Source organism: Globicephala melas, chromosome 11 (assembly GCF_963455315.2).
Source record: "Globicephala melas chromosome 11, mGloMel1.2, whole genome shotgun sequence".
Taxonomy (NCBI): domain Eukaryota; kingdom Metazoa; phylum Chordata; class Mammalia; order Artiodactyla; family Delphinidae; genus Globicephala; species Globicephala melas.
In genome coordinates this window covers 35,506,792-35,531,706 of record NC_083324.2, presented here as the reverse complement: position 1 = coordinate 35,531,706, position 24,915 = coordinate 35,506,792, and the positions used below count along the sequence as shown (strand labels likewise).

The 24,915-nt window shown below is 42.2% G+C and overlaps 1 protein-coding gene across 3 annotated transcripts in view; it reads right to left on the bottom strand.

Moving 5' to 3' along the window:
• Positions 1–24,915, bottom strand: part of DCP1A (decapping mRNA 1A) — a 61,528-nt gene that overhangs the window by 1,768 nt on the left and 34,845 nt on the right. For 2 of the 3 annotated variants that reach the window (XR_004041865.3, XR_009565955.1), the window contains exons 6-10: positions 18,186–18,299; positions 7,221–7,970; positions 5,209–5,274; positions 3,069–3,287; positions 1,952–2,764 (exon numbers count right to left, since the gene is read on the bottom strand). Coding sequence is in view for 1 of the 3 variants with exons in the window: in XM_030867433.2 (XP_030723293.1) it covers positions 2,684–2,764; positions 3,069–3,287; positions 5,209–5,274; positions 7,221–7,970; positions 18,186–18,299 (1,230 nt within the window). In the remaining 2 variants the exon portion in view is untranslated. Of the gene's footprint in view, positions 1–1,216; positions 2,765–3,068; positions 3,288–5,208; positions 5,275–7,220; positions 7,971–18,185; positions 18,300–24,915 lie in introns of those variants that run through there. The other variant, XM_030867433.2, reaches the window with a different exon arrangement.

Genomic DNA, 24,915 nt, shown 5'->3' with positions numbered 1-24,915 from the left:
AAACCTAGGATTCAAAGTCACACCTTACAAACCTCGGGAGAGATGCACAATGAGGAGGAGCTTCTTCCTTAAAGGAAAGGAGCAAGGCTGTTTGGGAGGTGGGAATCCATTCAAAGACACCACATCAACTACAACCAAAGAAGGTAGTGCCACCCACCCAGGTGAGGGGGGGCGCATACAGACAGTCACGGTGACCTAAATGCAGGTCACCTGAAGTTGCAAACCTAGCAAGAAGCATCTCTGTTTTGGTGTCCATTTTGATTCACCTAAGGTTTAAAACTAAGATTCCAGTAAAGTCACTGCAGCAATGTAAACATGCAACCTAAACTAGCATGAGGTTCTGGACAGAAGCCTGAATGAGGAATAAGGCAACTGAACTGCGACTTTCGGGCCAGGGTCATCCAACTGCAACTGTTCAGGCCTGGCCTGACTTCTCTAGGGACTCATTCTGGCCTGAACTTCCTAGTCATCATGACGGGGGACTTCTGGCTTCTGAATTTTCAAAATGCTTTGAATACATAAATCTGGGAGTTGAAACAGGTTTACCCTTTTCAAGTCTCCATGACTTGGGCACTTAAAAATTTACTTTCACACTAAGGAAACCTTATCACAGATTCTCTTTACTGTCTGTCATATTCATTCCTTGGATTAAAGGGTGAAAATTAACAGATCTGATTAAAGACCCTCTTCAGGATATTCTCTCAACTCTCTTGTAATATTGTCCATACTCAAATCATCATTTCAATTCAAATGTCTATCATAACAAGAATCCCTCGATTCTTCCACTTACCAAAGCCCACTGAGACTACACCTGGGATGCGAGCAAACCTACCAGGGCAACTGTTTTCTGAGAACAGTCACGTGGCTCCCTGGACACCATCTCCTGGTGTCAGCAACACTTCACGTCTTACTGTAACCTTCTCTTTCCCAGGTGACACGCAAGCAATTCATTTTTGGTTGCTGAATTTACACACTACCTTTGAAAACAAACTATTCCTAATGGAGTATGAGAACTTAAAAGCTTCCCTGGCTTCTGCGCAATTCACAAATAACTAGGTAAATGCAATAGAAGACACTAAATTGGGAAGCAGAAAAGTTGCCCAGGAAGCGTGTTTAGATTAACAAAAGCCAATCAAGGTATTCTTTATGCTAAAAAACTAAGAGCAAACTAAAACAAGTATGTAATTCACAAGTAATTTTCTAAAATCTCAGCTAGAAAAAAAAAAATCTGTGGACTTATGATTGAGTTACCATTAAAGCTTAAATGATTGTTCCCGAGGAACCATTACATCTGTCAGCATTATTCACAGCTAATCCTTATGCTAGCTGGTTGAGCCAATTGGGTTTTACCCCATCATTAAATAGTGCTCAGAAAAGTAAGCAGTGCATCTTAATTGGTTAAATACTACAAAATGACCTGTATCATAGAAACGAAGACATTTTCATTCAAAGAATATCTTAAAATTACTATTGCTGAAATAAATCAAAATCTACATTAAAATATTACTAATCACCATTACATGCCATAAAAGAATAAATATAAATCATGGCAGATCAATAGCAGCATAACAAAGCATCTTTACATATTTTCACACTTCGGGCTGCAAAAGTACTCACAGCCTAGGAATACATTGGTAAAGTTCTGAATTTCACACTTTGTTTTTAACTCCATATTCTATAATAAAGTAAGGGCAGTGTGAATAACAGCTCCCTTTTCTGCATAGCTTTAAAACTATTCTCAGTAGACTTGAGGAATGGAACCAGAATGGCTTTGTCAGATTGGTCCACTGGTCCTTTTGTCAAAGTGTTAAGGAAAACAATTAACAATGACTTCTCACTGTGTTTAGACAGAAAAGGAAAATAAGGCTATGATTCACACACAAATGTAACATTTTCAAAACCACTGGAGAGTAACTTAAAGTGAAGATTTCTGATAGAATTCGGGCCTTACCAGTCCCAGCCTTTATTTCAAAGATGTGCCACGCCTGCTCCCATACCATGACAGGGCCTGCAGGGCCTGATTCCAATGTATCCCCACACTGGGAGCCTGCCACATGGCAGCACTGGGGACACTTAAAAACAAAACACAATTAAGAAATTTCAGAACTTTTAAGGCCCAAGTGAGGCATTCATATAAAACATACTTCACTTGAACAAATCAGTCCTAATTTGCCAGCTTAAACTCTGACCCTTAAAACACGAAGCTACTTTGCACAGAGCTGACTTCTGCTCTGTTCTGAACTTGACTACCAGCCCAATGCTCAAGTTTTCAGGGGGGAGTGGAGGGGAGAGGGGTGCAGACTGGGCTGAACTCTGACTGCTGCAAGGCTGGTGACCCCTTTTCCCTAAGACCTTGAACGTGAAAGTGAGTTGAAAATCAGATTCCTTATTTCACAAACTTGCTTAGATCTGATGAAAACACCCACACAACTCAACACAATGGTCTTTTTTTTTTTTTTTTTTTTTTTTTTTTGTCAAAACAAAGGTCTGCTGGTGATGCTTCACAGTGAAACCTCCATTATCACTGGGAACGTCACTTGGAAAACATTCTTAAGGAATGAGTCTCTTTCTCATAGGCTCAATTTCAGGATTCTCAAAACTCAATGTTCTGTTTAGAAGTTTCCATGATGAGGCCTATTGTTTCTGAGGTCGCCATTCTGCCTTTGGATCGACTCTGCTCCAGTCATAGGTTGTGGCTGTCTTTGTTCTTGGTCAGAACCTGCAAGTAGACTTCATGAAGCGTACTAAGGAAGCTGGAATCATTCTGGAAGAGATGGTAATGTCACATTTACCTCACTAGAGCTTACTTTCTTGATAACCGCTTAGGAAGAAGCTGTATACATGATCTGTATAACTAATTACCCAAAGAATCCCACCACCCAGAGATAACCATTAATATTTTGGAATTCACTCAGATATTCTTCCACCGGGAGCATATGCCCAAGAAGAGAGAAACACTGGTTCTGGCTAGTCGTGAATTTTCTTTATGAGCTGATTTTCTAAGAAGTCATACAATTTTTTTATTTTTAAAGAATGAAATTCAAAGATGAAATTGATGCCCTACATACCTTAATTAGATGTATTAATGTATCCTGGAGCTGAGACTTGCTGAGGATAATGGAAGGCTTTCTTTGATTTTCTGATGTTCCAACAGTGAGAGGAGAAGGGGAGCTTGCTTTCCTCTCAAGGTCTGAGGACCTTGTAACTGTCTGCTGGAAAACACTTGGGGACAGCAGGACTGAGGACACTGCCGAAGTTGTTGCAGGAACCAGTGGGGGGCCTGCCACCTGCAGGGGAACAATGGTCATTTTGCACCGTCAGCAGCCACGTTGATTAGTGGACGCCTGATAACAAGCATAAGCAGCAGGAGACTGGAGCCCAGAGTCCAGTGCTAACTGTTTGGGGTTCAGATAAACATTCAGGAGCAGCATCTGGGCATTTTACATCTGGTTAGGAAGCTTGTTAGCTGAAGGATAAAGAGTCCATTTATATGATAAGGATGCTCTAGAGTTGTTATGAGAAGCCAGGCCCGATCATCACAGAAGGGGGACCTGATAAATAACAGCAGGGTATGTACAGTAAGAATAGTCCTGTGATAAATCAAACATGTAAAGTTTTTCCATGAGGGGCACAGAAATGACTGGAAGAGGGCGTGAATGAACTTCCTGAGGTGATGGAAATGTTACATACCTTGGCTGGGTCATTACCCAAGGGATATACGTATGTTAAAACTCAATTAAAAAATCTGCATTTTATTATATGTAAGTTTTATTTCAATAAAAAGAGAATTTAAAAAAACCCAGTTATATGAAGCATTAGTTTCTTTCTTTTTAAAAATATTTATTTATTTGGCTGTACTGGGTCTTAGTTGGGGCATGCGGGATCTTTTAGTTGTGGCACGTGGGATCTAGTTTCCTGACCAGGGATCAAACCTGGGCCCCCCTGCATTGGGAGTGCGGAGTCTTAGCCACTGGACCACCAGGGAAACCCTGAGCCTTAGTTTCTTTGGTGGTGTTCAACGTATTTATTGTATCATTACAGGTATCAAAGATAAATATATATATTTTTTGTGGTACGCGGGCCCCTCACTGTTGTGGCCTCTCCCGTTGCGGAGCACAGGCTCCGGACGCGCAGGCTCAGCGGCCATGGCTCACGGGCCCAGCCGCTCCGCGGCATGTGGGATCTTCCCGGACTGGGGCACAAACCTGTGTCCCCTGCATCACAGCAGGCGGACTCTCAACCACTGCGCCACCAGGGAAGCCCCCAAAGATACATTTTAAAAACATAAATCTAATATCTATCTCCTTTCATTTAGATGTACTTCTGGGCTAATAACGGCTAACCATCAGAATACACAAAAGAGTAATAATTAGTATTTTAAATAACTCTCACATTTTGATACAATCAACAGAGAGCTATATATTTTTTTCCTCCTATCTGTCACCCTCCTCATTTACAAATAGCCAAGAGCTAGCCATAGTTTTGAGAATGTGGTTTCTGGGTTCTGAGCCATTTGGTTTGTTTTTTTGGTGCAACACCAGGCTGAGAGCTCCCGCCGATCACCACGCAGCGGACAAGCTACAGAAAAGACCCGTTAACAAGACCAGTCAGAAGCTGGCTATACTTTAAATTCTGAGACTTGAGGAGCGGTGTAAAGGCTCAAAGGCAAAAGGAATGTAAAAGTTTAAGAACTGAAAAAAGTAAGTGTGCATGTCAAGGCTGGTAGGTAATGGAGGATGAGGGCAACTTTTAAAAAATGAGGCAGGGGAGACACAGCAAGACCCAGAGCACACAGCCCTGGGAGGCTTTGTCGTCAGAGCAACGGGAAGCCAATGAGAGCATCGTAGTGATGCTGCCCTCTGTTTACTGAGACACCACAGCTCTTCCAGGGCAAAGACAATCTCCTACTCATAGGGACCAGGCTGACTTGCTCTCAGCAGTCGCCCATTCACAAACACTGAGTGACTGCCCCTGCTGTGGCCCACCTGCCCTCCCATACACACAGTCAGGGAAGACATCACTGCAGACAGATGCCTTGAGGCCTACAAAGGCCACAGCAATGAACTCTGCCTGGGGGAGCAGGAGGGGGCGTCTAAGATGGGCCTAGGCTTGAAAGCCAAAACTTTTCACTCAAGTGACAATGTTTTACTTCACACTCAGCAGAAGAACTTAAACATACTGTGCTCTTCAGAAAAAGGGAATCCTTACCGGGATGGCACTGGATAACATCATAGGCTGGGCAAAAACTTCAGGATCCTGGTTTTGCTGCATAGACTGCAACGTTTAAAAAGAAAAGATGAACAGATGTAGCAAGTTTCAATTAAGATTTCTTAGTTACTGTGGAAAAATCTAGGTTAGCAGCAGTAAGGAATAGTTCAGACATGATCTGGTTCCTAGACTCCTGAGGGGAGAGGCTGACCAGAACTTGTGACAATGCAGAATGAGAGCTCTGGGACAGTACCCGACCCCCTTCAGTTCCACCCAAGAACAGGGGTGCGTGCAAAGCCTTGAAAGTGTCTCTAAGGAAAAAGCTGAAACCTGTGTCTCTTATAAGAGCTGGGACAGCCCAAGCCTATTTTTGCTGTTGAGGCTGTAGAGATGCAAGATCCTGGCAGTGTGATACCTCCTGATAAGGTGATTTAAACTTTGGACAGGTGGCACTAAATAGTCTTCATACAGAGTCACAATTCCACATGTTAAATTTTATCCCCATTCCAGTGCAGAGCAAATACATTGGAACTCAATAAAGCCCAAGGTCCTAAAATTCAATACTGCCACATAAATGAAAATGTACATGTTTGTAAGCTTCCTTTGCAAGGAGGCATGCTGGAGAGCAGGGTGCCATCCCAGAAGGCAAAATCTGGAGCGGGTAGCATCCCCAACCACTGCTGGTTGTACTTCCAGAACAACAGGAACAGTGGCGGCAGACACACTGCAGGGGTGTGATACCTTACTGTTAAACAGAACATTTTCTCTCCTCCTTATACTGCAGACAGAAACGGCAAAAAATGACAATTTAATGATGTAACCGGGACACTAGGTTTCCTCTTTTTCTGTACAGAATTTCAATGGAATGGAAAAAATACTCCATTAACTAAGAAATAATATTCAATTATTATGATGGGCTCTTCTATATAATATTATTTGGTAAAATGTTAAGAGTTGGGGATTATAATTATTAAAGGGCATGAGACTAAAACCCTGAAAGGTTCTACTCCCTTTCAGTTCTCTGATCTTGCACAAGTCACTTCCAACTCTGACCTGACTTCCTCACTTGTAAACTCACCGACCTTATAAATTGAGGGACAAGCCTCTTCTTCACCCCCACACCCACTTCACCACTAAGTCCCACTGACCCTACTTCTTAACAAATCCACGGGTCCACACTCCCCAGTGCAGGCCCCCACCAGCTCAAGCCTGGGTGACTGCCCCAGCCTCCTTCCTGATGGGTCATTCTACTGCCATCTTCTCCTTTCCCGGCATGCCACCCTTGGCTCAAAGCACTTAAAAGACTCCCCAGGGCCCTTAGAACAAACCTCTAACTCCTTGACACAATTTACAAAGTTTTGCTCATCAACAAATACCTGCTCCCCTACATTTCTTTCCATGTAGATCCAGCCACAGTGCAAGTTCAGCAAATGCCCTCTCATGTCCAGGCCTCTGTATGTGCTATTTTCCTTGCTTCCACATACTCTTCCTACCTCTAGAATAGGTCTGGCTAACTTCTACTGAGTCTTCAGATCTCAGCTGAACATCAGTTTCCTGAGGAAGCTTTATTTGACCCCAGACCTCCAAATCTGGGATGGTCTGATGGCAGCCCTAACGCTCCTGGCACAAGGCAGGCACTCAGTGAGAGTACTGAGGGAGCCAGGGATGGAACAAAGATTGGGATAATCTGGATCTGTGGTCCCAAGTCAAATAAGAACTTCTGGAACTGTTAGGCAAAAATAAACAAAAAACCCTAAAATGTACACCCGGGAAGGAAAATACAAATACTGTTTCTTAGCTTTTATCAGTTGAAATAACTTTGGGAAGTGAATTGAGTTACAACACCAGTTACCAATGGTCTGGCTGATCACTGCAGGGCTTCTCTCTCCTTTCTTCTAGCTCCTGACACACTCAACAGCTGTCTCTTTAAACAACTGTCTCCTGTCAATTAAAATCCAGGTCTTTGCAGTTTCATCCCACCCAGTTACAGCCACCCACCCTCCTGCCAGTACCTGAAGGGGAGCAAGCACCATGTTGCTCAGGGAGGCTGAGGCTCTCGCTGCTGCTGTCTTCGTGGGAGGCTCTATGAAGCTCTCAGGCGTGGCCAGCTGGCCAGCTGCTGCAGAAAAGCTGGGTGCCACTGCACCTTTCCCAAGTGACTGTGTCTGTATTTGGTCATGCTGTGGGGTCAACCTGAGTTTCTGGAGAAGATCAACGCTTGGGAGGGATGTACCGGCTGTGTTTGTCACACTCAGCGGGGCCCTGAATGGGCTCTGGCTGGCAGTCAGACTGGTGTGGCTCAGCTCAGGGACTGGCTGACTCAGAAGTGGAGACCTCTGTCTAGGTGTGGTCTTCACTGCTTGCATCATGGTGGTGTTTCGGGGTAGGCTTGGGGGAGCCTGTCCAGTAGAAGCTTCTGCTGGTAGAGTAGGACTAAGCACAGGGTGCAACGGGATCGTATAGCTTGGGGCCTGCTTTTCGCTGGACTGTGTGATGGAGGCAGGAGTGATTAGCACCGGGGTGGTGACTTCAGGCTGGACTGAGTGGTGGGCAGCAGGATGGACACCCAGGTTTTCCGACTGAGGGGCCCCTCCTGGCTCAAAGGAAAATGGTAGGAACGAGCTGGGCTCTTTCTGGGAGGCATCTCCTGGCAGCTTCTCCACTTCTTCTGAATCCAGACCAAAAACTGTTGGCTGTTCCTTTGGCAAAGAGGTTCCAAATAATTCTTCCACTGTCAGATGTTTGTGTCCAGACGGAGCAGACTGAAAAACAAATCAAACCACCCAATGAAAGAAATCTCTTGCAAACCAGCGCATCTAAACTTCCTTTCCATCAACCAAAACAGTTTGCAGAAGCAAGGTTGGGTGGAGTCTGAAAATAGGAAATGGAACAAACTGAAGATGTTCTCAGGATTAAGGCCTAGGTACATCTATCTGGTCTCCCCAAGGTGGTGGACAGAAATCTGCATTAATAGTAAAATTCCAATTTTCCGGACTCTTAGGTGGTAGCTTAGAATTCACCTTTTTTTTGTTGGCAAACAGATATAAGGTGAAGGGGCAATTACTTTACTTCAAAGTTAATTGTGCCTAATTGCCCTATGTCAGTCACACATGGTAGGGAAATTACACTCAAGAGGACAGAGGGACCAAATGCTGATCAAGCAATCATACCTTTATTTTCATGACTTTTGACTAAAAGGTAGGCACTGCACCTTGAGGACTAGGCCTCAAATACCAGAAAATAAAATTAACTATTAAAGAAAATTAAAGTATAGCTGATACAACATTATATTAGTTACAGGTGTACAACATAGTGATTCAATATTTTTATAGATTGTACTTCATTTAAAGTTATTATAAAATATTGGTTATGTCCTCTGTGCTGTACAATATATCCTTATATCTTATTTATTTTATACATAGTAGTTGGTACCTCTTAATCCCCTACCGCGATCTTGCCCCTCCCAATTTAATCATTTTTTAAATAGCTAGCCATTCCTCCTTCCTACTCCCGAATCACAGAATCCTTAAGAAAAAGCGAAGCATTTAAGCCTGAACACGTTACATTTACATATAGTCTAGTGATCTGGTTTACTGACGCCACTGCAACGACTCAAAGGAGAAATATTCGTGCCTCCCACTTGTGAGCTTTCCTGCCCCTTCCCTTCAAGGACTATTGCTGAATTCATTTAACCTTTATTTGCTGAGTATGCACGGGGTGGCAGGTCCTGCTCTGACCTGGGCCCAAAGGACATACCAGGAAGTAATGACAAAGAGTCCTACCCTAACAGAGCTTACATTCTCATGGGAGACAAAGTACTCTGAGAACACAAGCAGCCTCAACTTACGGTTTTATCCCTAAAGTGTATGGACTTCTTAGTTGTTTACATATATGTTTACATGAAAAAAAAATTCACTTTCAGGGCCCCAGAAAGTCTATAAAGGCCTTAAAGTACACTGCATCTGAAATACAATGATGATAACACTATGGTATGATCCCATTTCTATAGGAAAACAAGCTCAGTTTTCCCCCAATGTTTGCTGCGTCCATTTGACAAATAATTAATGGTGTTAACCAGGTGCCAGGGGCATTGGGCTGTGAAGGGTGGGGAGAAGAAGAGAGAGGGAGCTTCTGGGCAGCAGGCTCTTAAGGGAAGGGGGTTAGGGATCCCCTCTGTTGAGAGACAACAGGGAAGGGAGGACTGAGGATGCAGGGGAGCTTACACATAAGGGACAGAAAAAGTTTCGGGGTCGCCGCTGTGCACTTTCTCCCTGGTGTCAGGGCAGAAGCACCTGCTGGGTGAGAGAGAGGTGGCCGGGAGAGCGTAGGTGGTGCGGAATAGCTGTTGTGGAGGAAGAGGCAGAGCCTCCTCAAGTTGTAAAAAAATCACAACTTCGTACCAAACCATTCATTATATCTTAGAAAATAGTCAATGAAGAGAATTCTATTAATATTAAAGCTAACATAATGTATCTTGGCAAGTTAATGTGACGAGAGGCTTTGTTTAGGTGAAGGAACTCTCACGTGGCACATTCAGGCCCCCGCTAACAATGCTGTAGCGAGACTAGTAAGACTGTCTTGTCACAACACTTTCTAGCACTTCAAGGGATTTTCCAGATTCACAGTCTCACTCCAAATACTAGGCAGCACTAACACCTCATCATAAACTGTGGATGTGAAGAACTGCAAAAGACTTTATATGGTTTAATATCCTTACATTTTTACTTCTGGAAAACTGCAGAGCTTAGGGTCTGAAATAACAAGTACCTAGGTTCAAGTCCCAGCTGTTAACTCGTAAAATTACAGCATTTCTATGTAGTGCGCTCATTTGAAAACTGAGGGCAACTGTGGCTAATTGCCTCACAGAGCTGTTGTAAAAATTAAGTTCTCGATATAATGTCTGGTGCCCAACAAGCATTCAATAATTGGGAGTTGGCTATTATCATCATTATATGAACCCAGATACAGTCTTTTTTTTTTTTTGCTGCAAAAAGCTTTATTGTTTCCATTTGGTCCAAGGCTTGGGAGATGGGTCCAGGGTGGTTAAAAAGCTGCCTAGTGGCTGCAGAGAGGGGCTTCAGGCAGAAGCCCTGACACCAGAGGGGCTCCTCAGAGGCCGCTGGGCTCTGGAGGCTCTTAATCATGCTTGAGGGTGAGACTTTCGAAGAGATACTCGCCCAGCCCAGCCTGGGGACCAAACAGCTTGCGGAGGTTGGTCAGGCGGTGACTCATCTTCTTCATGAGTTTCACCTCCTTATCTAGGAAGTGGCTCTCCAGGAAGTCACAGAGGTGGAGGTCTGGGCGGGCAGAACCCAGGGCATGCAGATCCAAAAGGCCTGGTTCAGGTTCTCCTCCACGAGAATGGCAGCTTCCAAAGTGTCCTGGGTTTGTAGCCCACTCATCTTGAGATGGCTTCTGCATGTCCTCGAAGAGGGCACGGCTGCCACACTGGTTTTGCATTTTCAAGAGACGCTGGGCGCCCTTGCACTTCTTCCCCACCAATTCACAGAAAAAGTGGCCCATGTCCTCCAGAGCCACGTTGTCGTGGTTGAAATAGAAGCCCAGAGAGGAGGTAGGTGTAGGAAGCCCGCAGATGCATGCTGACCAGGCAGCTGATGGCAGCCTCCACTTTGGTGGAATAATTCTGACGAATCTGGGAGCTCAGGGTTGATCGGTAATGAGGAGTTATGCTCAAAAAATGGTGTTAGCTGGTCCTGGTGGCCAAGGATAGCTGAGTGGCTGATTCTGAAGGTTGAGACTGGAAAAAAGGTTGGAGGGTGGTCGGAGGCTGGAGCAAGAGGCGTCCCTGGGTCTCTTCCGTCCAAACACTGTTGAAGCAAGAGACAGATCTGCGGGACTGGTGAGCACACTGCCCCACATATACTCTTTAACAGCAATTATGATAAATCTGTGTGTGGATATGTTTTAAAGAATATCAAATAATATGTGGGGATATTAAAAATCTATTAAATCCTTTTAGAATATCATCCCCTATAATGCAAAATAATAACAAAACCACTTGATGGGATACGGAGGCTGTGCTATTATAAATCACCCCATTGTTCCCTGAGGCAAGGAGTCATTAAAGACACAGCTGTTTGTTTAGAATTCACTGGTAACGTTTCAAATCCATTCAAAGTAATCTGAAATAGACAATGAATTCTGATATGGGACAGATGTCTCTTTCTCTCTGTCCAGGCCACATAACTGTAGTAGAATGCACAGGTTCCAACCCCAGGCTGAACACTGTGATCTACTCACTTTTGGATCCCTGGCATCATAAATGTCTGCTGATGAGCAGAGAGACAATTCCTTCCCCCTTCCCATTTCTAAAAGTTATGGTAAAATATACATAACAAAAGTTACCAATTTAACCATATTTAACCATATTTATACCTAAGTGTAAAATTCAGTGGCATTCAGAATATTCACAATGCTGTCGATTTACACAAGTTTTTCATCAACCCTAATAGAAACTCTGTACCCATTAAACAACTCCCTATCTTCTCTCCCGGTCACCCCCAATGCCCCACCCACAGACCCTGGTAATCTCTATTCTACTTTCTGTATCTATAAATTTGCCTACTCTACCTACCTTGTTTAGGTGTAATCATACAATATTTGTCATTTTGTGACTGACTTAATTTCACCTAGCATGTTTTCAAGGTTCATCCATGTTGTAGCAGGTATCAGAATTTCATTCCTTTTTATTTTTTATTTTTTTTATTATTTTTTTGGCTGCGCCTCGTGGCTTGCGGGATCTTAGTTCCCTAACCAGCGATCAAACCTGTGCCCTCTGCACTGGAAGCGCAGAATCCTAACCACTGGACCACCAGGGTATTCCCAGAATGTCATTCCTTTTAAAGGCTGAATAACACTCCATTGTATGTATATACCACATTTTGTTTATCCATTCATCTGATGATTGACAATTTGTTTCCACCTCTTGGCTGTTATGAATAATGCTTCATAGAACATTAGTGTAAAAGTGTCTGTTTTAGTCCTTGTTTTCAATTCTGAGGAACAGAACTGCTGCATCATATGGCAATTCCACATTTTAACTTTTTGAGGAACCGCCAAACTGTTCTCCAGGGCTGCTGTACCATTTTACATTACCATAACTCTTGTTGGCCTTTTGTGTATGTTATTTGGAGAAGTTTCTATTCAGCCCTTTGCCCGTTTAAAAAATTGATTTATTTATTTACTATTTTTTGGCTGCACCATGCAGCATGCAGGATCTTAGTTCCCAGACCAGGGACTGAACCCATGCCCACTGCAGTGGAAGCTCGGAGTCTTAACCACTGGACTGCCAGGGAAGTTACCCCTTTGCCCATTTTTGAGTTGGGTTAATTCCTTTTTTACACATCATGTTTAGAACAAAATGGTGAAGACTGCTTGGCAAAAGAAGTGCTGGAAAACTACACTAATTCTTATTCATTAATGCAAATTATGTAGTTTTTTTTTTGCCACGCCACACGGCATGCAGGATTTTAGTACCCCAACCAGGGATTGAACCTGTGCCCCCTGCAGTGGAAGTGCGGAGTCCTGACCGCTGGACTGCCAGGGAATTCCCAATTACGTAGATCTTAACCACCATATTTTTTTATATATATGTGTATATATATATATATATAAACACGCACAAACCAACATTTAGACATACCTACTTTAAAAAACACAGACCACATTGGGACTATCTTGCAGAAACTTAAGAGTCTTTTCCAGGGAAGAATACTATTTTATGTTATAATGAAAGGAGCAATCCAACAATAGGACATGGAGACGCCTCACCATGAAATACACCTTAGGCTTCGTAAATGACACGATCCAGGTAGCAATTTTTATCTATCTAGTGGAACACAAATCAACTTTTGAACAACTAACATTACCCACATTTACATGTGAAATGTTTCTACACTTACACTTAAAAACTGGTATCTCTAGGGACTTTCCTGGTGGTCCAGTGGTTAAGAACCTGCCTTCCGATGCAGAGGACATGGGTTTGATCCCTGGTCAGGGAACTAAGATGCCACATGCTGCAGGGCAACTTAGCCCGCGGGCCGCAACTGAGTCTGCACGCCGCAAGGAAAGATGCCGCATGCCACAGCTAAGACCCGACAGAGCCAAATAAATAAATAAATATTAAAAAAAATAAATTACCTTCCAAGATGATTAGAATGGTGAATGTCTTATGGGGTTTGATGATAATGTTTATTTCAGTATAGAAAAACAGGGCTTACTTTGAAGTATAAATATTTACTGTATAAATATTTACTAATAAATATTAATAAATATTTACTGAATTAATACATACATCTAAGACTGTTGAAAAAAACTGGGATTTTTTTTAAAAGTCTCTCTAAATCCTCCATTAAAAAAATATATACATATTTATTTATTTTCTTTCTTTCTTTCTTTTGGCTGCGTTAGGTCTTAGTTGCTGCACACAGAATCTTTGTTGAGGCATGCGAGATCTTTCGTTGCAGCACGTGGGCTTCCCTCTAGTTGTGGTGTGCAGGCTTCAGAGTGTGTGGGCTCTGTAGTTGTGGCGCGAGGGCGGGCTCTAGCGTTGAGGCACGAGAGCTTGGTGGTTGTGGCACACGGGCTTGGTTGCCCCACAAATCTTAGTTGGAATCTTAGTTCCCTGACCAGGGATCGAACCTAAGTCCCCTGCCTTGGAAAGTGGATTCTTTACCACTGGACCACCAGGGAAGTCCCCCAAACTGGTATTTCTAATGGTATGAAATCTACTTCATATTAAAAAATGGGACTTCCCCGGTGGTCCAGTGGGTAAGACTCTACACTCCCAATGCAGAGTGCCCGGGTCTGATCCCTGGTCGGGGAACTAAATCCTGCATGCATGCTGCAACTAAGAGTTCGAACACCGCAACAAAGGAGTCTGCATGCTGCAACTAAAAGATCCCGCATGCCTCAATGAAGATCCTTCGTGCCGCAATTAAGACCTGGCACAGCCTAAATAAATATAAATAAGTAAATAAATAATGAAACCATATGGTAGAATGCTGAACTCTGACGGCAAAAGCAGCAGAAAGTTTCCAATTTCTCCATGCTGCCTCCCTGCAGCTTCTGCCAGGCCAGAGACAGATTCTCACATTTTCTCTGGAATAGGGTGTGTGGTAAAGCTTTAGGGTTTCAGAGGTATCTCACATGAGGCAGAATAAATGAGGTTACGAGGGCAATAAGAGCTATCATAGACAGAACGCTCATTACACATGAGGCCCTGTGCTACACACTTTACACGCATTACTCTATTAATCGCTGAGGGCAGTACTATTATTATTGCCATTTTATAGATGATGACCAAGTACAACAACAGAACCAGACTCCAACCTAGTTCTAACAAGACAGTCCATATTCTTAACCATTATGCCACCATCCTGAGATGTCCATCAAGTAGATGATAGGTTACCTACTCAACTGAATGGTGATATGATCCTCTGGGGAACAGAGGTGCAGCTAAGACTTGAATAAATAAGAGGTGGATACAAGTCAAAAGGTACCAACTTTTGGAAATATGTAACTGGCTGAATCAGTCGCAAGAGGCTGAGTAGGCAGAGCATGCGTCTCCACACAAACTCCCCAAAGCTTTATAGTCTCTGAGTTGTACAGGACCCTCTCTATGCTTCTCTGCCTCTGACAAGAAAAACTGGCTGCATTCCTCTAGTAGCTGGGCTTATTTATTCATGGATTCATCTTCCATCATCCATAGAAAAGGTGAAATTTTATTCTTTACTCATCTTTAAAGACTGGATTCTGAGTTCTGTAATGCCTCACTTAAATCAAGTTTTAGTCTGACCATGCCCCTGGGAAATGGAATTCAATGAGTGACACCATGTATGATACTCAAAAAAAATTCTAATAAACTGTATCAGGGGACTTCCCTGGTGGTCCAGTGGCTAAGACTCCGAGCTCCCTATGCAGGGCGCCCGGGTTCGATCCCTGGTCAGGGAACTAGATGCTACATGCCGCAACTAAACATCCCGCTTGCCACAACTAAACGATCACACGGGCTGCAACGAAGATCCTGCATGCTGCAGTGAAGATCCCGCGTGCCACAATGAAGACCCGGCACAGCCAAATAAATAAATAAATATTTAAAAACCCCTAAGAAACAAAACAACAACAAAACTGTATCAGGTTTTCCATTGTTCCTTCCTCACCCCATAGCTCTTGCTATTTAGAGAACTTCATATTTCTGTTTGGATTTATTGTGTCCATGTCAGATTTCCTACCTGATAGTGCCCTGAGCACACTAGAAGATACGATTATTGTTAACCACAGGAACCAAAAAAACAATACAAAACAAACTAGAGAAATAGTCCCAAGGGAATTTTAATAAGTAAATTATGAAACTGAAATAAAATATAATACTAGTAAGGCTTGAAAGCATTACTTGCTCCTCAGCACTAGATGGCAGTGTTACTAAACCAACATACAATCTGCATGCAGGGCCGATTATGGATTTTAGCTAATTTTAGACATGGCTCTGACAATATCCACATCTCAATATTTTACAAAATGCTGTCACTTTGGCTATAAAATGGAGTTTCTGGGGGTCCATTTCTTCATTTGGATCTCACAGTAAGTCTGTGAGTTAGGCACTGCCAAGAATCCTTAATCCCATGATTCAGAAGGAAAGGGGAAGTGACTGGCCCACTGGCTGATAAACCAGACCAGAAGGAATCTGCTCCTTCCCTTGCTGCCTCTCTTAACATATATTTTTTAAAAATTAAGTTTTATATAGCACTGCTTTTTTCTTTGATTTTTTAAAAACACAGCATTGCTTCTAATATATGTTTGACCTTTAGGATCCTCAGTCCAAATACAGTAAAAATGGAGCAAAGGAATGTGGTATACAAAATGGGTTTAAATTAATTACCATCTACATACCTAAAAACTTTATAGATACATTGCTGATGGGAATGTAAAATGGTACAGCCTCTCTGGAAAACAGTATGGCAGGGCAGTTTCCTATTAAACTAAAACATGCAATTACCAAATTACCCAACATTTGCACTCTTGGGCATTTATCCCAGAGTAAAGGGAATTTATGTACAAAAACCTATATACAAATGTTCATGGAAACTTTATTCATAATAGTCCCAAACTGAAAACAACTCAGATGTCCTTTAACAGGTTAATGGTTAAAAATGTTAATTCCACTCAGCAATGACAGGGAACTACTGATATACATAACAATTTCAATGAATCTCCAGGAGTTATGCTGAGTGAAGAAACATAATCCCCAAAGGTTATATATTATATGATTCCATTTATAAAAAATTCTTGAAATGACAACATTACAGACCTGGAGACAGATTAGTCACTGCCAGGGGTTAGGAATGCCAGAAGAAGGCTGGGAGGGTGTGACATATAAGTTTGTGCAATAACATAAGGGCAACACAGAGGATTCTTGTGGTGATGGAAGTCTTCTGTATCTTGACTGTGGTGGAAGACATACAAAGCTCTACATGAGATAAAATTGCATAGAACTCAATAAACACATGCACATACACACAAATGAATATGAATAAAACTGAGGAAATGTGAACAAGATGGGTATATTGTATCAATATTCTGGTTGTGATATTGTACTGTATTTTACAACCTGTTATCAATGGAGTAAATGGATAAAGGGGACATGGATCTTTGTGTATTATTTCTTACAACTGCATATTAATCTATAATTATCTCAAAATAAAAAGTTTAATTAAAAAACTATGGTTTTCTGGGACTTCCCTGGTGGTCCAGTGGTTAAGACTCTGTGTTCCCAATGCAGGGGGCCGAGGTTTGATCCCTGGTCAGGGAAGATCCCACATGCCATGGAGCAACAAAGCCCATGTGCCACAAATACTGAGCCTGCTCTCTAGAGCCTGTGAGCCACAACTACTGAAGCTTGTGCGCCTAGAGCCCGTGCCCTGCAACAAGAGAAGCCACCGCAATGAGAAGCCCGTGCACCACAACAAAGACTAGCCCTGCTTGCTGCAACTAGAGAAAGCCCGCGCGCAGCAACAAAGACCCAACGCAGCCAAAAAAAAGGGTGGTGAGGGACTTCCCTGGTGGCGCAGTGGTTAAGAATCCTCCTGCCAATGCAGGGGACACAGGTTCGATCCCTGGTCTGGGAAGATCCCACATGCCATGGAGCAACTAAGCTCGTGCGCCACAACTACTGAAGCCCATGTGCCTAGAGCCCGTGCCCTGCAACAAGAGGAGCCACCGCAATGAGAAGCCCGTGCACCGCAATGAAGAGTAGCCCCCGCTCATCACAACTAGGGAAAGCCCACGTGCAGCAACAAAGACCCAACACAGCCAAAAATAAATAAATACATTTATTAAAAAATAAATAAATAAAATAGGGTGGTGAGAGAGGCTCTCACCTTTATGGAAGACACTAGAGATCTGAAGGAAGAAAGGAAGCAAGCTACTTCTAGGAGGGAAGTCTTCCAGGCCAAGGGAACTGTAAGTACAAAGGCCTGTGCTGAGGCAGGGGCATGTGTGGCACATTTGTGGAAAGGCAGGAAAGCCAATGAGGCTGGGAGCAAGGCAGAAAGGTAGAGGATGAGGCCAGAGTTAGGGGGGCCAGATCAGGTAGGGCCTTGTAAGCCACTGCCATGACCCTGGCTTTTACTTGAGTGAGATGAGATACCACTGGAGGAAGGCCATGATCTAACTTATGTTATACCAGGATTACTTTGGCTGTTGGGTTAAGAATAGGGGAGGGAGTGGCAAGGGCAAATGCTGGGAAACCAGACAAGAGGCTACAGCAAAATCCAGATGCAAGATAGTTTTACATGGACCAGGGGATATGACATAAGAGGATGACATTACATGGCTGCCTGTACATAAATACTTTGACAGATGAACAACAAATCAAAATTGTACTGCATTAAAATCCTTACAAAATGTTGACTCTGTTAGGTTACCTTAGGTGAAGTTAGGGCTTTAGCTGTACAAACCTTATCTTGGGACCCGGATGGCGTCTCTTCTAGAGTCTCGGTGCTTCCCAGATTGGAGATCTGAGTACTTGGCTGTAACCCAGGACTGGAGATATTTGAATTGCCCATCTGATTCTTAAATTAGAAGGAAAAGTATATCAGGTGAAAAGCTTGCTATTCTTTGGCTCACAAAACAGCATTCAAGGTTACTAGCAATATTATTTTAAAAGTCAAGCATAAAATCCCCCCAAATGTTTGCTCTGGACCTACATGTAAATTAACCTGTACAATAAAATTTCTAGAAAGCTGAGCACCTGATTTTAGACAATAGTGTTAGTAACAACTACTATTTTTATAACCCCTTTAAGGAAAAGCAAATAGCATTACTTTATCATGTACTCTTTTCCATTTTATTTTTTAAGTTAATATATGGTGGAATTAACTTTTGGAGTGCACAGTTCTATCTGTGTACCACCTATCGCCACAATCAGGATATAAAACATATTGATCACCCCCCAAAACTCCCTCGTGCTATCCCAATGCAGTCATGCCCTCCCTCCACTCCTGGCAACCGGTGATCTGTTCTCTGGCACTAATTCTGTCTTTTCGGGAATGTCATATAAATGGAATGCTGGCTTCTTTAACTTAGAATAATGCCTTTGAGATTCATCCAAGCTGTTGTATGTATTGGGCTGGCCAAAAAGTTCGTTTGGGTTTTTTCCATAACGGTCTTAAAGTTTTTTAACCATTTACCTATAGGAGGACATTTGTGTTGCTTCCAGTTTTTGGTGACTATGAATACAGCTTCTACAAACATTCATGTACAGGTTTTTGTGTGGACAAAAGCTTTATTTTCTAGAGTAAATTCCTAGGAGTGGTAATTCTGGGTCATATAGTAAATATATATTTCTTCTAAATTTTTGTACTTTTATTTTTTACATTTAGATCTACTGACCCATTTTAAGTTGATTTTTATATAAGGTGTTACATTTAGGTTGAGGTTCATTTTTTTGGACATATGAATGTACAAGTACTCTAATACCATCATATATTTTAAAAATTGAATTAAAAAGGTCTTTAGGGACTTCCCTGGTAGTGCAGTGGGTAAGACTCTGCACTCCCAATGCAGGGGGCCTGGTTCAATCCCTGGTCGGGGAACTAGATCCCGCATGTATGCCGCAACTAAGAAGCGTGCATGCTGCAACTAAGACCCAGAACAGCCAAAATAAATAAATTAATTAAAAAGTCTCTAAACATCACTATCACAGATGACAAAACATTGTAATAAAGTGTTTAAAAATTCCTGTTAACTTGTATCTTTGTTCTTAGAAAGAATCCTTAAAAAATGATCACTAGATGGACATGGAATTTTTAGAAACTTATATATTTAGGCTATATAATCGAGCATCTAGTGAGCATTATCTGTGTCAAAATAGACACCAAAACCAGTTTAGAACAGTCAAGGGACCAAACTTTTTAAAAACAGAAGCTCCAAACTTTAGTTCAGAGACAGATTAACTTTCTTGGCACCATATTATAAAGATATGTGCCTAGTGCAGGAGTAGGTACTGAATGTGAAATGAATGGATAATATGCATTTTTTTCCTATTCAAATGACTTAGTCCTTGTATTATTTCAGAACACCATTTACTCAATGTTACGCATTTAAGCAGAGGTGAAGTAGTCTGTGAAAGCTTATAAACTGTCTTATCTTCTAACATACCTCTTTATGCAACACCACCATCAACCAGTATCAACACCTTATGGGGAATCCTTGGAACTGAACTGTATTAGAGAAAATATAATGGGTTGGCCCAAAAGTTCGTTCCGGTTTTTCCACAAAATGTTACGAACTTTTGGGCCAACCCAATATAAACTGAAAACACTGCTCACAACAAGTTCTTAAGATGGAAGGTGCAAATGTTCAGGAGCATCTTTAAAATTGGGAGTTTTCACATAAAAATCCTGGCTTGTCATTTTCAGAGAGAAGCTGAATAATTTGGCACACCAGCCCATTTGGTAATGACTGGTTATAGCTGAGCTGCAACTGACCAGATGACACAGGGACAGGCTCGCTGTTGGTTTTACTTCCACTCTGATTCACTGTGGATGCCACTGTGGCCCACCTGGTTTTGGGACATGTGAGTCTGCAATACTTACTTAACTCAACATAAGCTATAAGATGGGTTGTACTTTAAAAGGTTTCCAGAACTTCAAATATTTTATTACACTTATGCAGCGCTGTTCTTGGAAGGTTTGTTTGTTTGTTTATTTATTTATTTTTGAGGGTTTATTTTGGGTTTGTTTGTTAATGATAGTAACCAGTATTCATAAGAATTGGGAGAAATGGACAATCAGAAACAAACGTTTTTTTTTTTTTTTAATTTTGTTTTTGGCTGCGTTGGGTCTTCATTGCTGCGCACATGCTTTCTCTAGTTGTTGTTGAGCAGGGGCTACTCTTTGTTGCGGTGCACGTGCTTCTCATTGCGGTGGCTTCTCTTGTTGTGCAGCACAGGCTCTAGGCATGTGGGCTTCAGTAGTTGCAGCATGTGGGCTCAGTAGTTGTGGCTTGCGGGCTCTAGAGTGCAGGCTCAGTAGTTGTGGTGCACAGGCTTAGCTGCTCCGACGCATGAGAGATCTTCCTGGACTAGGGATCGAACCCGTGTCCCCCGCGTTGGCAGGTGGATTCTTTTTTTTTTTTTTTGCGGTACGTGAGCCTCTCACTGCTGTGGCCTCTCCCGTTGCGGAGCAGAGGCTCCGCGGCACATGGGATCTTCCCGAACCGGGGTACAAACCCGTGTCCCCTGCATCGGCAGGTGGACTCTCAACCACTGCGCCACCAGGGAAGCCCGGCAGGTGGATTCTTAACCACTGCACCACCAGGGAAGTCCCACAAACAAACTTTTGGGAAGATAATTTTACAGTATTTGGTAAAAACCTTAAAAATGTCAAAATCCTTTGATTTACCAATCCCATTTCAAGTAACTTATCTTAAGAGAAAATTAATGCTAATTAATAACAAGACAGCTACCAAACGTATACTTCTGAGTTCTTAAACGGAATTAGAAAAATCTAGGATATTGTTTATATAAGGCACAGAAATAAAAATATACAACTATTAACATCACAGTTTGCTTTTTCAAAAGCTTTTCATTCTACCAAATGAACTTTCCCAGGGACTCCCTGTGAGATAAATATTGTCACAAAAAGATACTGTTCTTTGGAAAAAAAATAGGTTACAAAAAAGTTAATGAAAAAGTAGTTTTAAAACTAATTAATAAAACTGTGTACTTAAATATTATCACACACATTGGGACATATTTAGACAAATTTGTAGAAGGATAAATAACAAGGCATTAGTAGCAATTATTTCTAGGTGGTGGAATTATTTTTTTTCCCGTTTATTATAATTTTAAAATATAAAGTTTTCTATAATTAATATGCACTGCTTACATAATAAGAAAAATAAGTGTTCCTTTTTTTTAAGAACAAAAAAATCCCTACCAAAATCTAGGATTACATCCTGTGGCTAGATGTGACTCAGAATGGGCCAACCTTAGTCAAGGCCTGTGTTTCAGCTATCTTTCTTTACATTAAAAACAGGAAAGTTGGGGGACTTCCCTAGTGGTCCAGTGGGTAGGACTCCGTACTCCCAATGCAAGGGGCCTGGGTTTGATCCCTGGTTGGGGAACTGGATTCCACTCCACATGCATGCCGCAACTAAGAGTTTGCATGCTGCAACTAAGAAGTCCACATGCCGCAACTAAGAAGTCCATGTGCTGCAACTAAAAAGATCCCACATGCCACAACGAAGATCCTGTGTGCTGCAGCTGGGACCCGGCACAGCCAAAATGAATGACTAAATAAATAAATGAATGAATAAATAAATATTAAAAAACCCAGGAAGTTGGTTAAAACAAACTACTATAGGACTTGGGGAGAAAATGTTTATTATAAAGTGTTTTTATTTTCAAATAGTCTCTATTATAAATTCTTCACTCAAAAGTCTGGAATTTCCGGACTTCCCTGATGGTCCAGTGGTTAAGAATCCATCTTGCAATGCAGGGGACGCCAGTTCGATCCCTGGTTGGGGAACTAAGATCCCATATGCCAAGGGGCAACTAAGCCTGCATGTCACAATTAGAGAAAAGCCTGCACACCACAACAAAGCAGAAGAGCCCGTGTGCCGCAAATAAGACCCGACGCAGCCAAAAAAAAAAAAAAAAAAGTCTGGAATTTCATTCACTGTATTATATACACTGGACAGGGGAGATTTAGAATTGGGATTAAATTCCATCACTGAGGCCTAGCTTGTACCCCTGCTCTTGAAACTATCAATCTCCCAAGTCTCTACCTAAAGATAAAGGGTCCATCTGGAACCATCAGCACCAGACAAGAGCCCATCCAAACTCTAAGATGGGAATTCATGGGCCACTGCTAATACTAACTCCATTTGATTAGATGATAGGCAAGTGCAGACAAGAAACGAAACTCTTGTTTAAGGAAGCGCCACCTATTTATGGACGGTTTTCAAAATTAGAAAGAACATATTATGAAGTAAATATCAAAGATTTAACTAAATTCCCAAAGGTTTAGTCTTAATCCAACCACAGTAATTTCATTTATTCCACACGATGGAAGAATTTTCTTTACAACGGTAATTACTGCACTTCCCATATTTTCTACTTTTGCAATGTTTATTAACTAGAAATCGTGTCAGATTTTTTTTTTTTTTTTTTTTTTTGCGGTACGTGGGCCTCTCACTGCTGTGGCCTCTCCCGTTGCAGAGCACAGGCTCCGGACGCGCAGGCTCAGCGGCCATGGCTCACGGGCCCAGCCGCTCCGCGGCATGCGGGATCTTCCCGGACCGGGGCACGAACCCGCGTCCCCTTCATCGGCAGGCGGACTCTCAACCACTGCGCCACCAGGGAAGCCCCGTGTCAGATTTTTATTCTGCTCATGTGACCTAGAGTTCCTTTACAGCTCTGTGTAGAAAAACAAGGCTTTAGTTCTTTCTTTCCTTTGGAGATTACTCACTTCTCAGCCTGAGGGGGAAGGCGAGCCATCTCCTGGAGTGTCTGCTCTAGTGTACAGTGCCTATACTTCCTATCCTGTGTGGCACCTTGATCTACTCATCACTGGGAAGAGGTGACAGAGCTCGGAACTTATTAGTTATTTGTTGTCAGAACACCAAAAGGTCTGTATAAAAACAGAACAAGGCATCTATGTAGATAACCCATATCTCATTAAGGATATGAGAGGGAATTTATGGTAATATATGGTAACCTAAAAGTTCACAAATGATTCTTGAATTTAATCTCATCTAGTTTCCGAAGAATCAAGGAATTCATTATAGAGATGACTGCTTTTCCTATATTAATTTTCACAGATCCACAAATTCTTCATAATTCTGTATGAGACACTGAGGAATCTGGTACAAACTGAAACTTCTCATGGGCTCTAAGTACATTTCTCTGCCCAGGAGGTGGGACCTTTGGTGTCTGAACATGAAGATTTGTTGTAGTTTACGGTGAATATGACTGTTTTTAATTAGGGGCAACTACCTTCTAGAGCACTGCTTCCAAAGTTTGTTCCCCGAACTCTAGATTCTTGAGATGTTAAAGGGCAGTATGTGAAAAATGGTCCTGTAGTCAAGTCAATCTGGAACTTGAGGTTACTGTTTTGTTTACTGTGGGACCTCTCAGAGTCTTGAGCACTGTAACGCCCCAAGAAGATGGGGGAGGAGAAGCCATTCTAACAATGTTTTCTTAACTCATTTGACCAATTAGAACCTCTTTTCAAGGACCACCTGTTAACAATGTAGAGGCTAGTGTTAGAGAACTGTTAAGGGAGCTACAGTCTTAGCGTTTTTCACACCTTGTTCCTTTAACTTTTGGTGAGGTGAAGATTAAACAAAAAAAGCTTAACTTAACCCAATGTTAGTAAAGAGTAAGATGACAATTACAATTCTGCTGAAACAAAGTGCAGCAGTGGAAACCTTCCACCTCACTCCAAGGAAGCGTGGGGCTTTGAAGTGCCGATGTCAGGTGAAAAGCCAGGACAGCTCCAAAGCCACAAGGTTTGAAGACCACTGAGGAACTGCCCACTGCTTGGCACATAGTGGACAGTTCATAAGTATGTATTGAATAAATTAATGAATGCACCACAACTTCCATTTAATTCAACTTTGGGGAGAAAATGTTATTAACTTTTAAACTAAAATACAGGGAGGGACTTCCCTGGTAGTCCAGTGGCTAAGACTCCGTGCTCCCAATGCACGGGGCCCAGGTTCGATCCCTGGTCAGCGAACTAGATTCCACATGCCGCAACTAAGACCCGGCGCAGCCAAATAAATAAATATTTAAAAACACACAAACAAAACCCAGGGAATTCTGGTGGTCTAGTGGTTAGGACTCTGCACTTTCACTGCTGAGGGCCTGTGTTCAGTCCCTGTCGGGGAACTAAGATCCCACAAACCATGTGGCAAGGCTTAAATAAATAAATAAACTAAAATGCAAAACAGAAAGAAAAAAAAAAGCATTCTAGAAGAGCCTCTCATTTGGGTAATATTCCAAATGATGCTTAATGAGGGTTGTGCACCTAGCACCAATTACAGATCATAAATTATACGCTTCGGTATTACAGGGTGCAAGTTATCAGAGTACTTTTCAAAAACTACATAAATTCCTAAGACCTAGCAGAGCCTGCAGGGTGGAAGAAGAGGCATAAAACCTTTCCAGAACTACCTGCT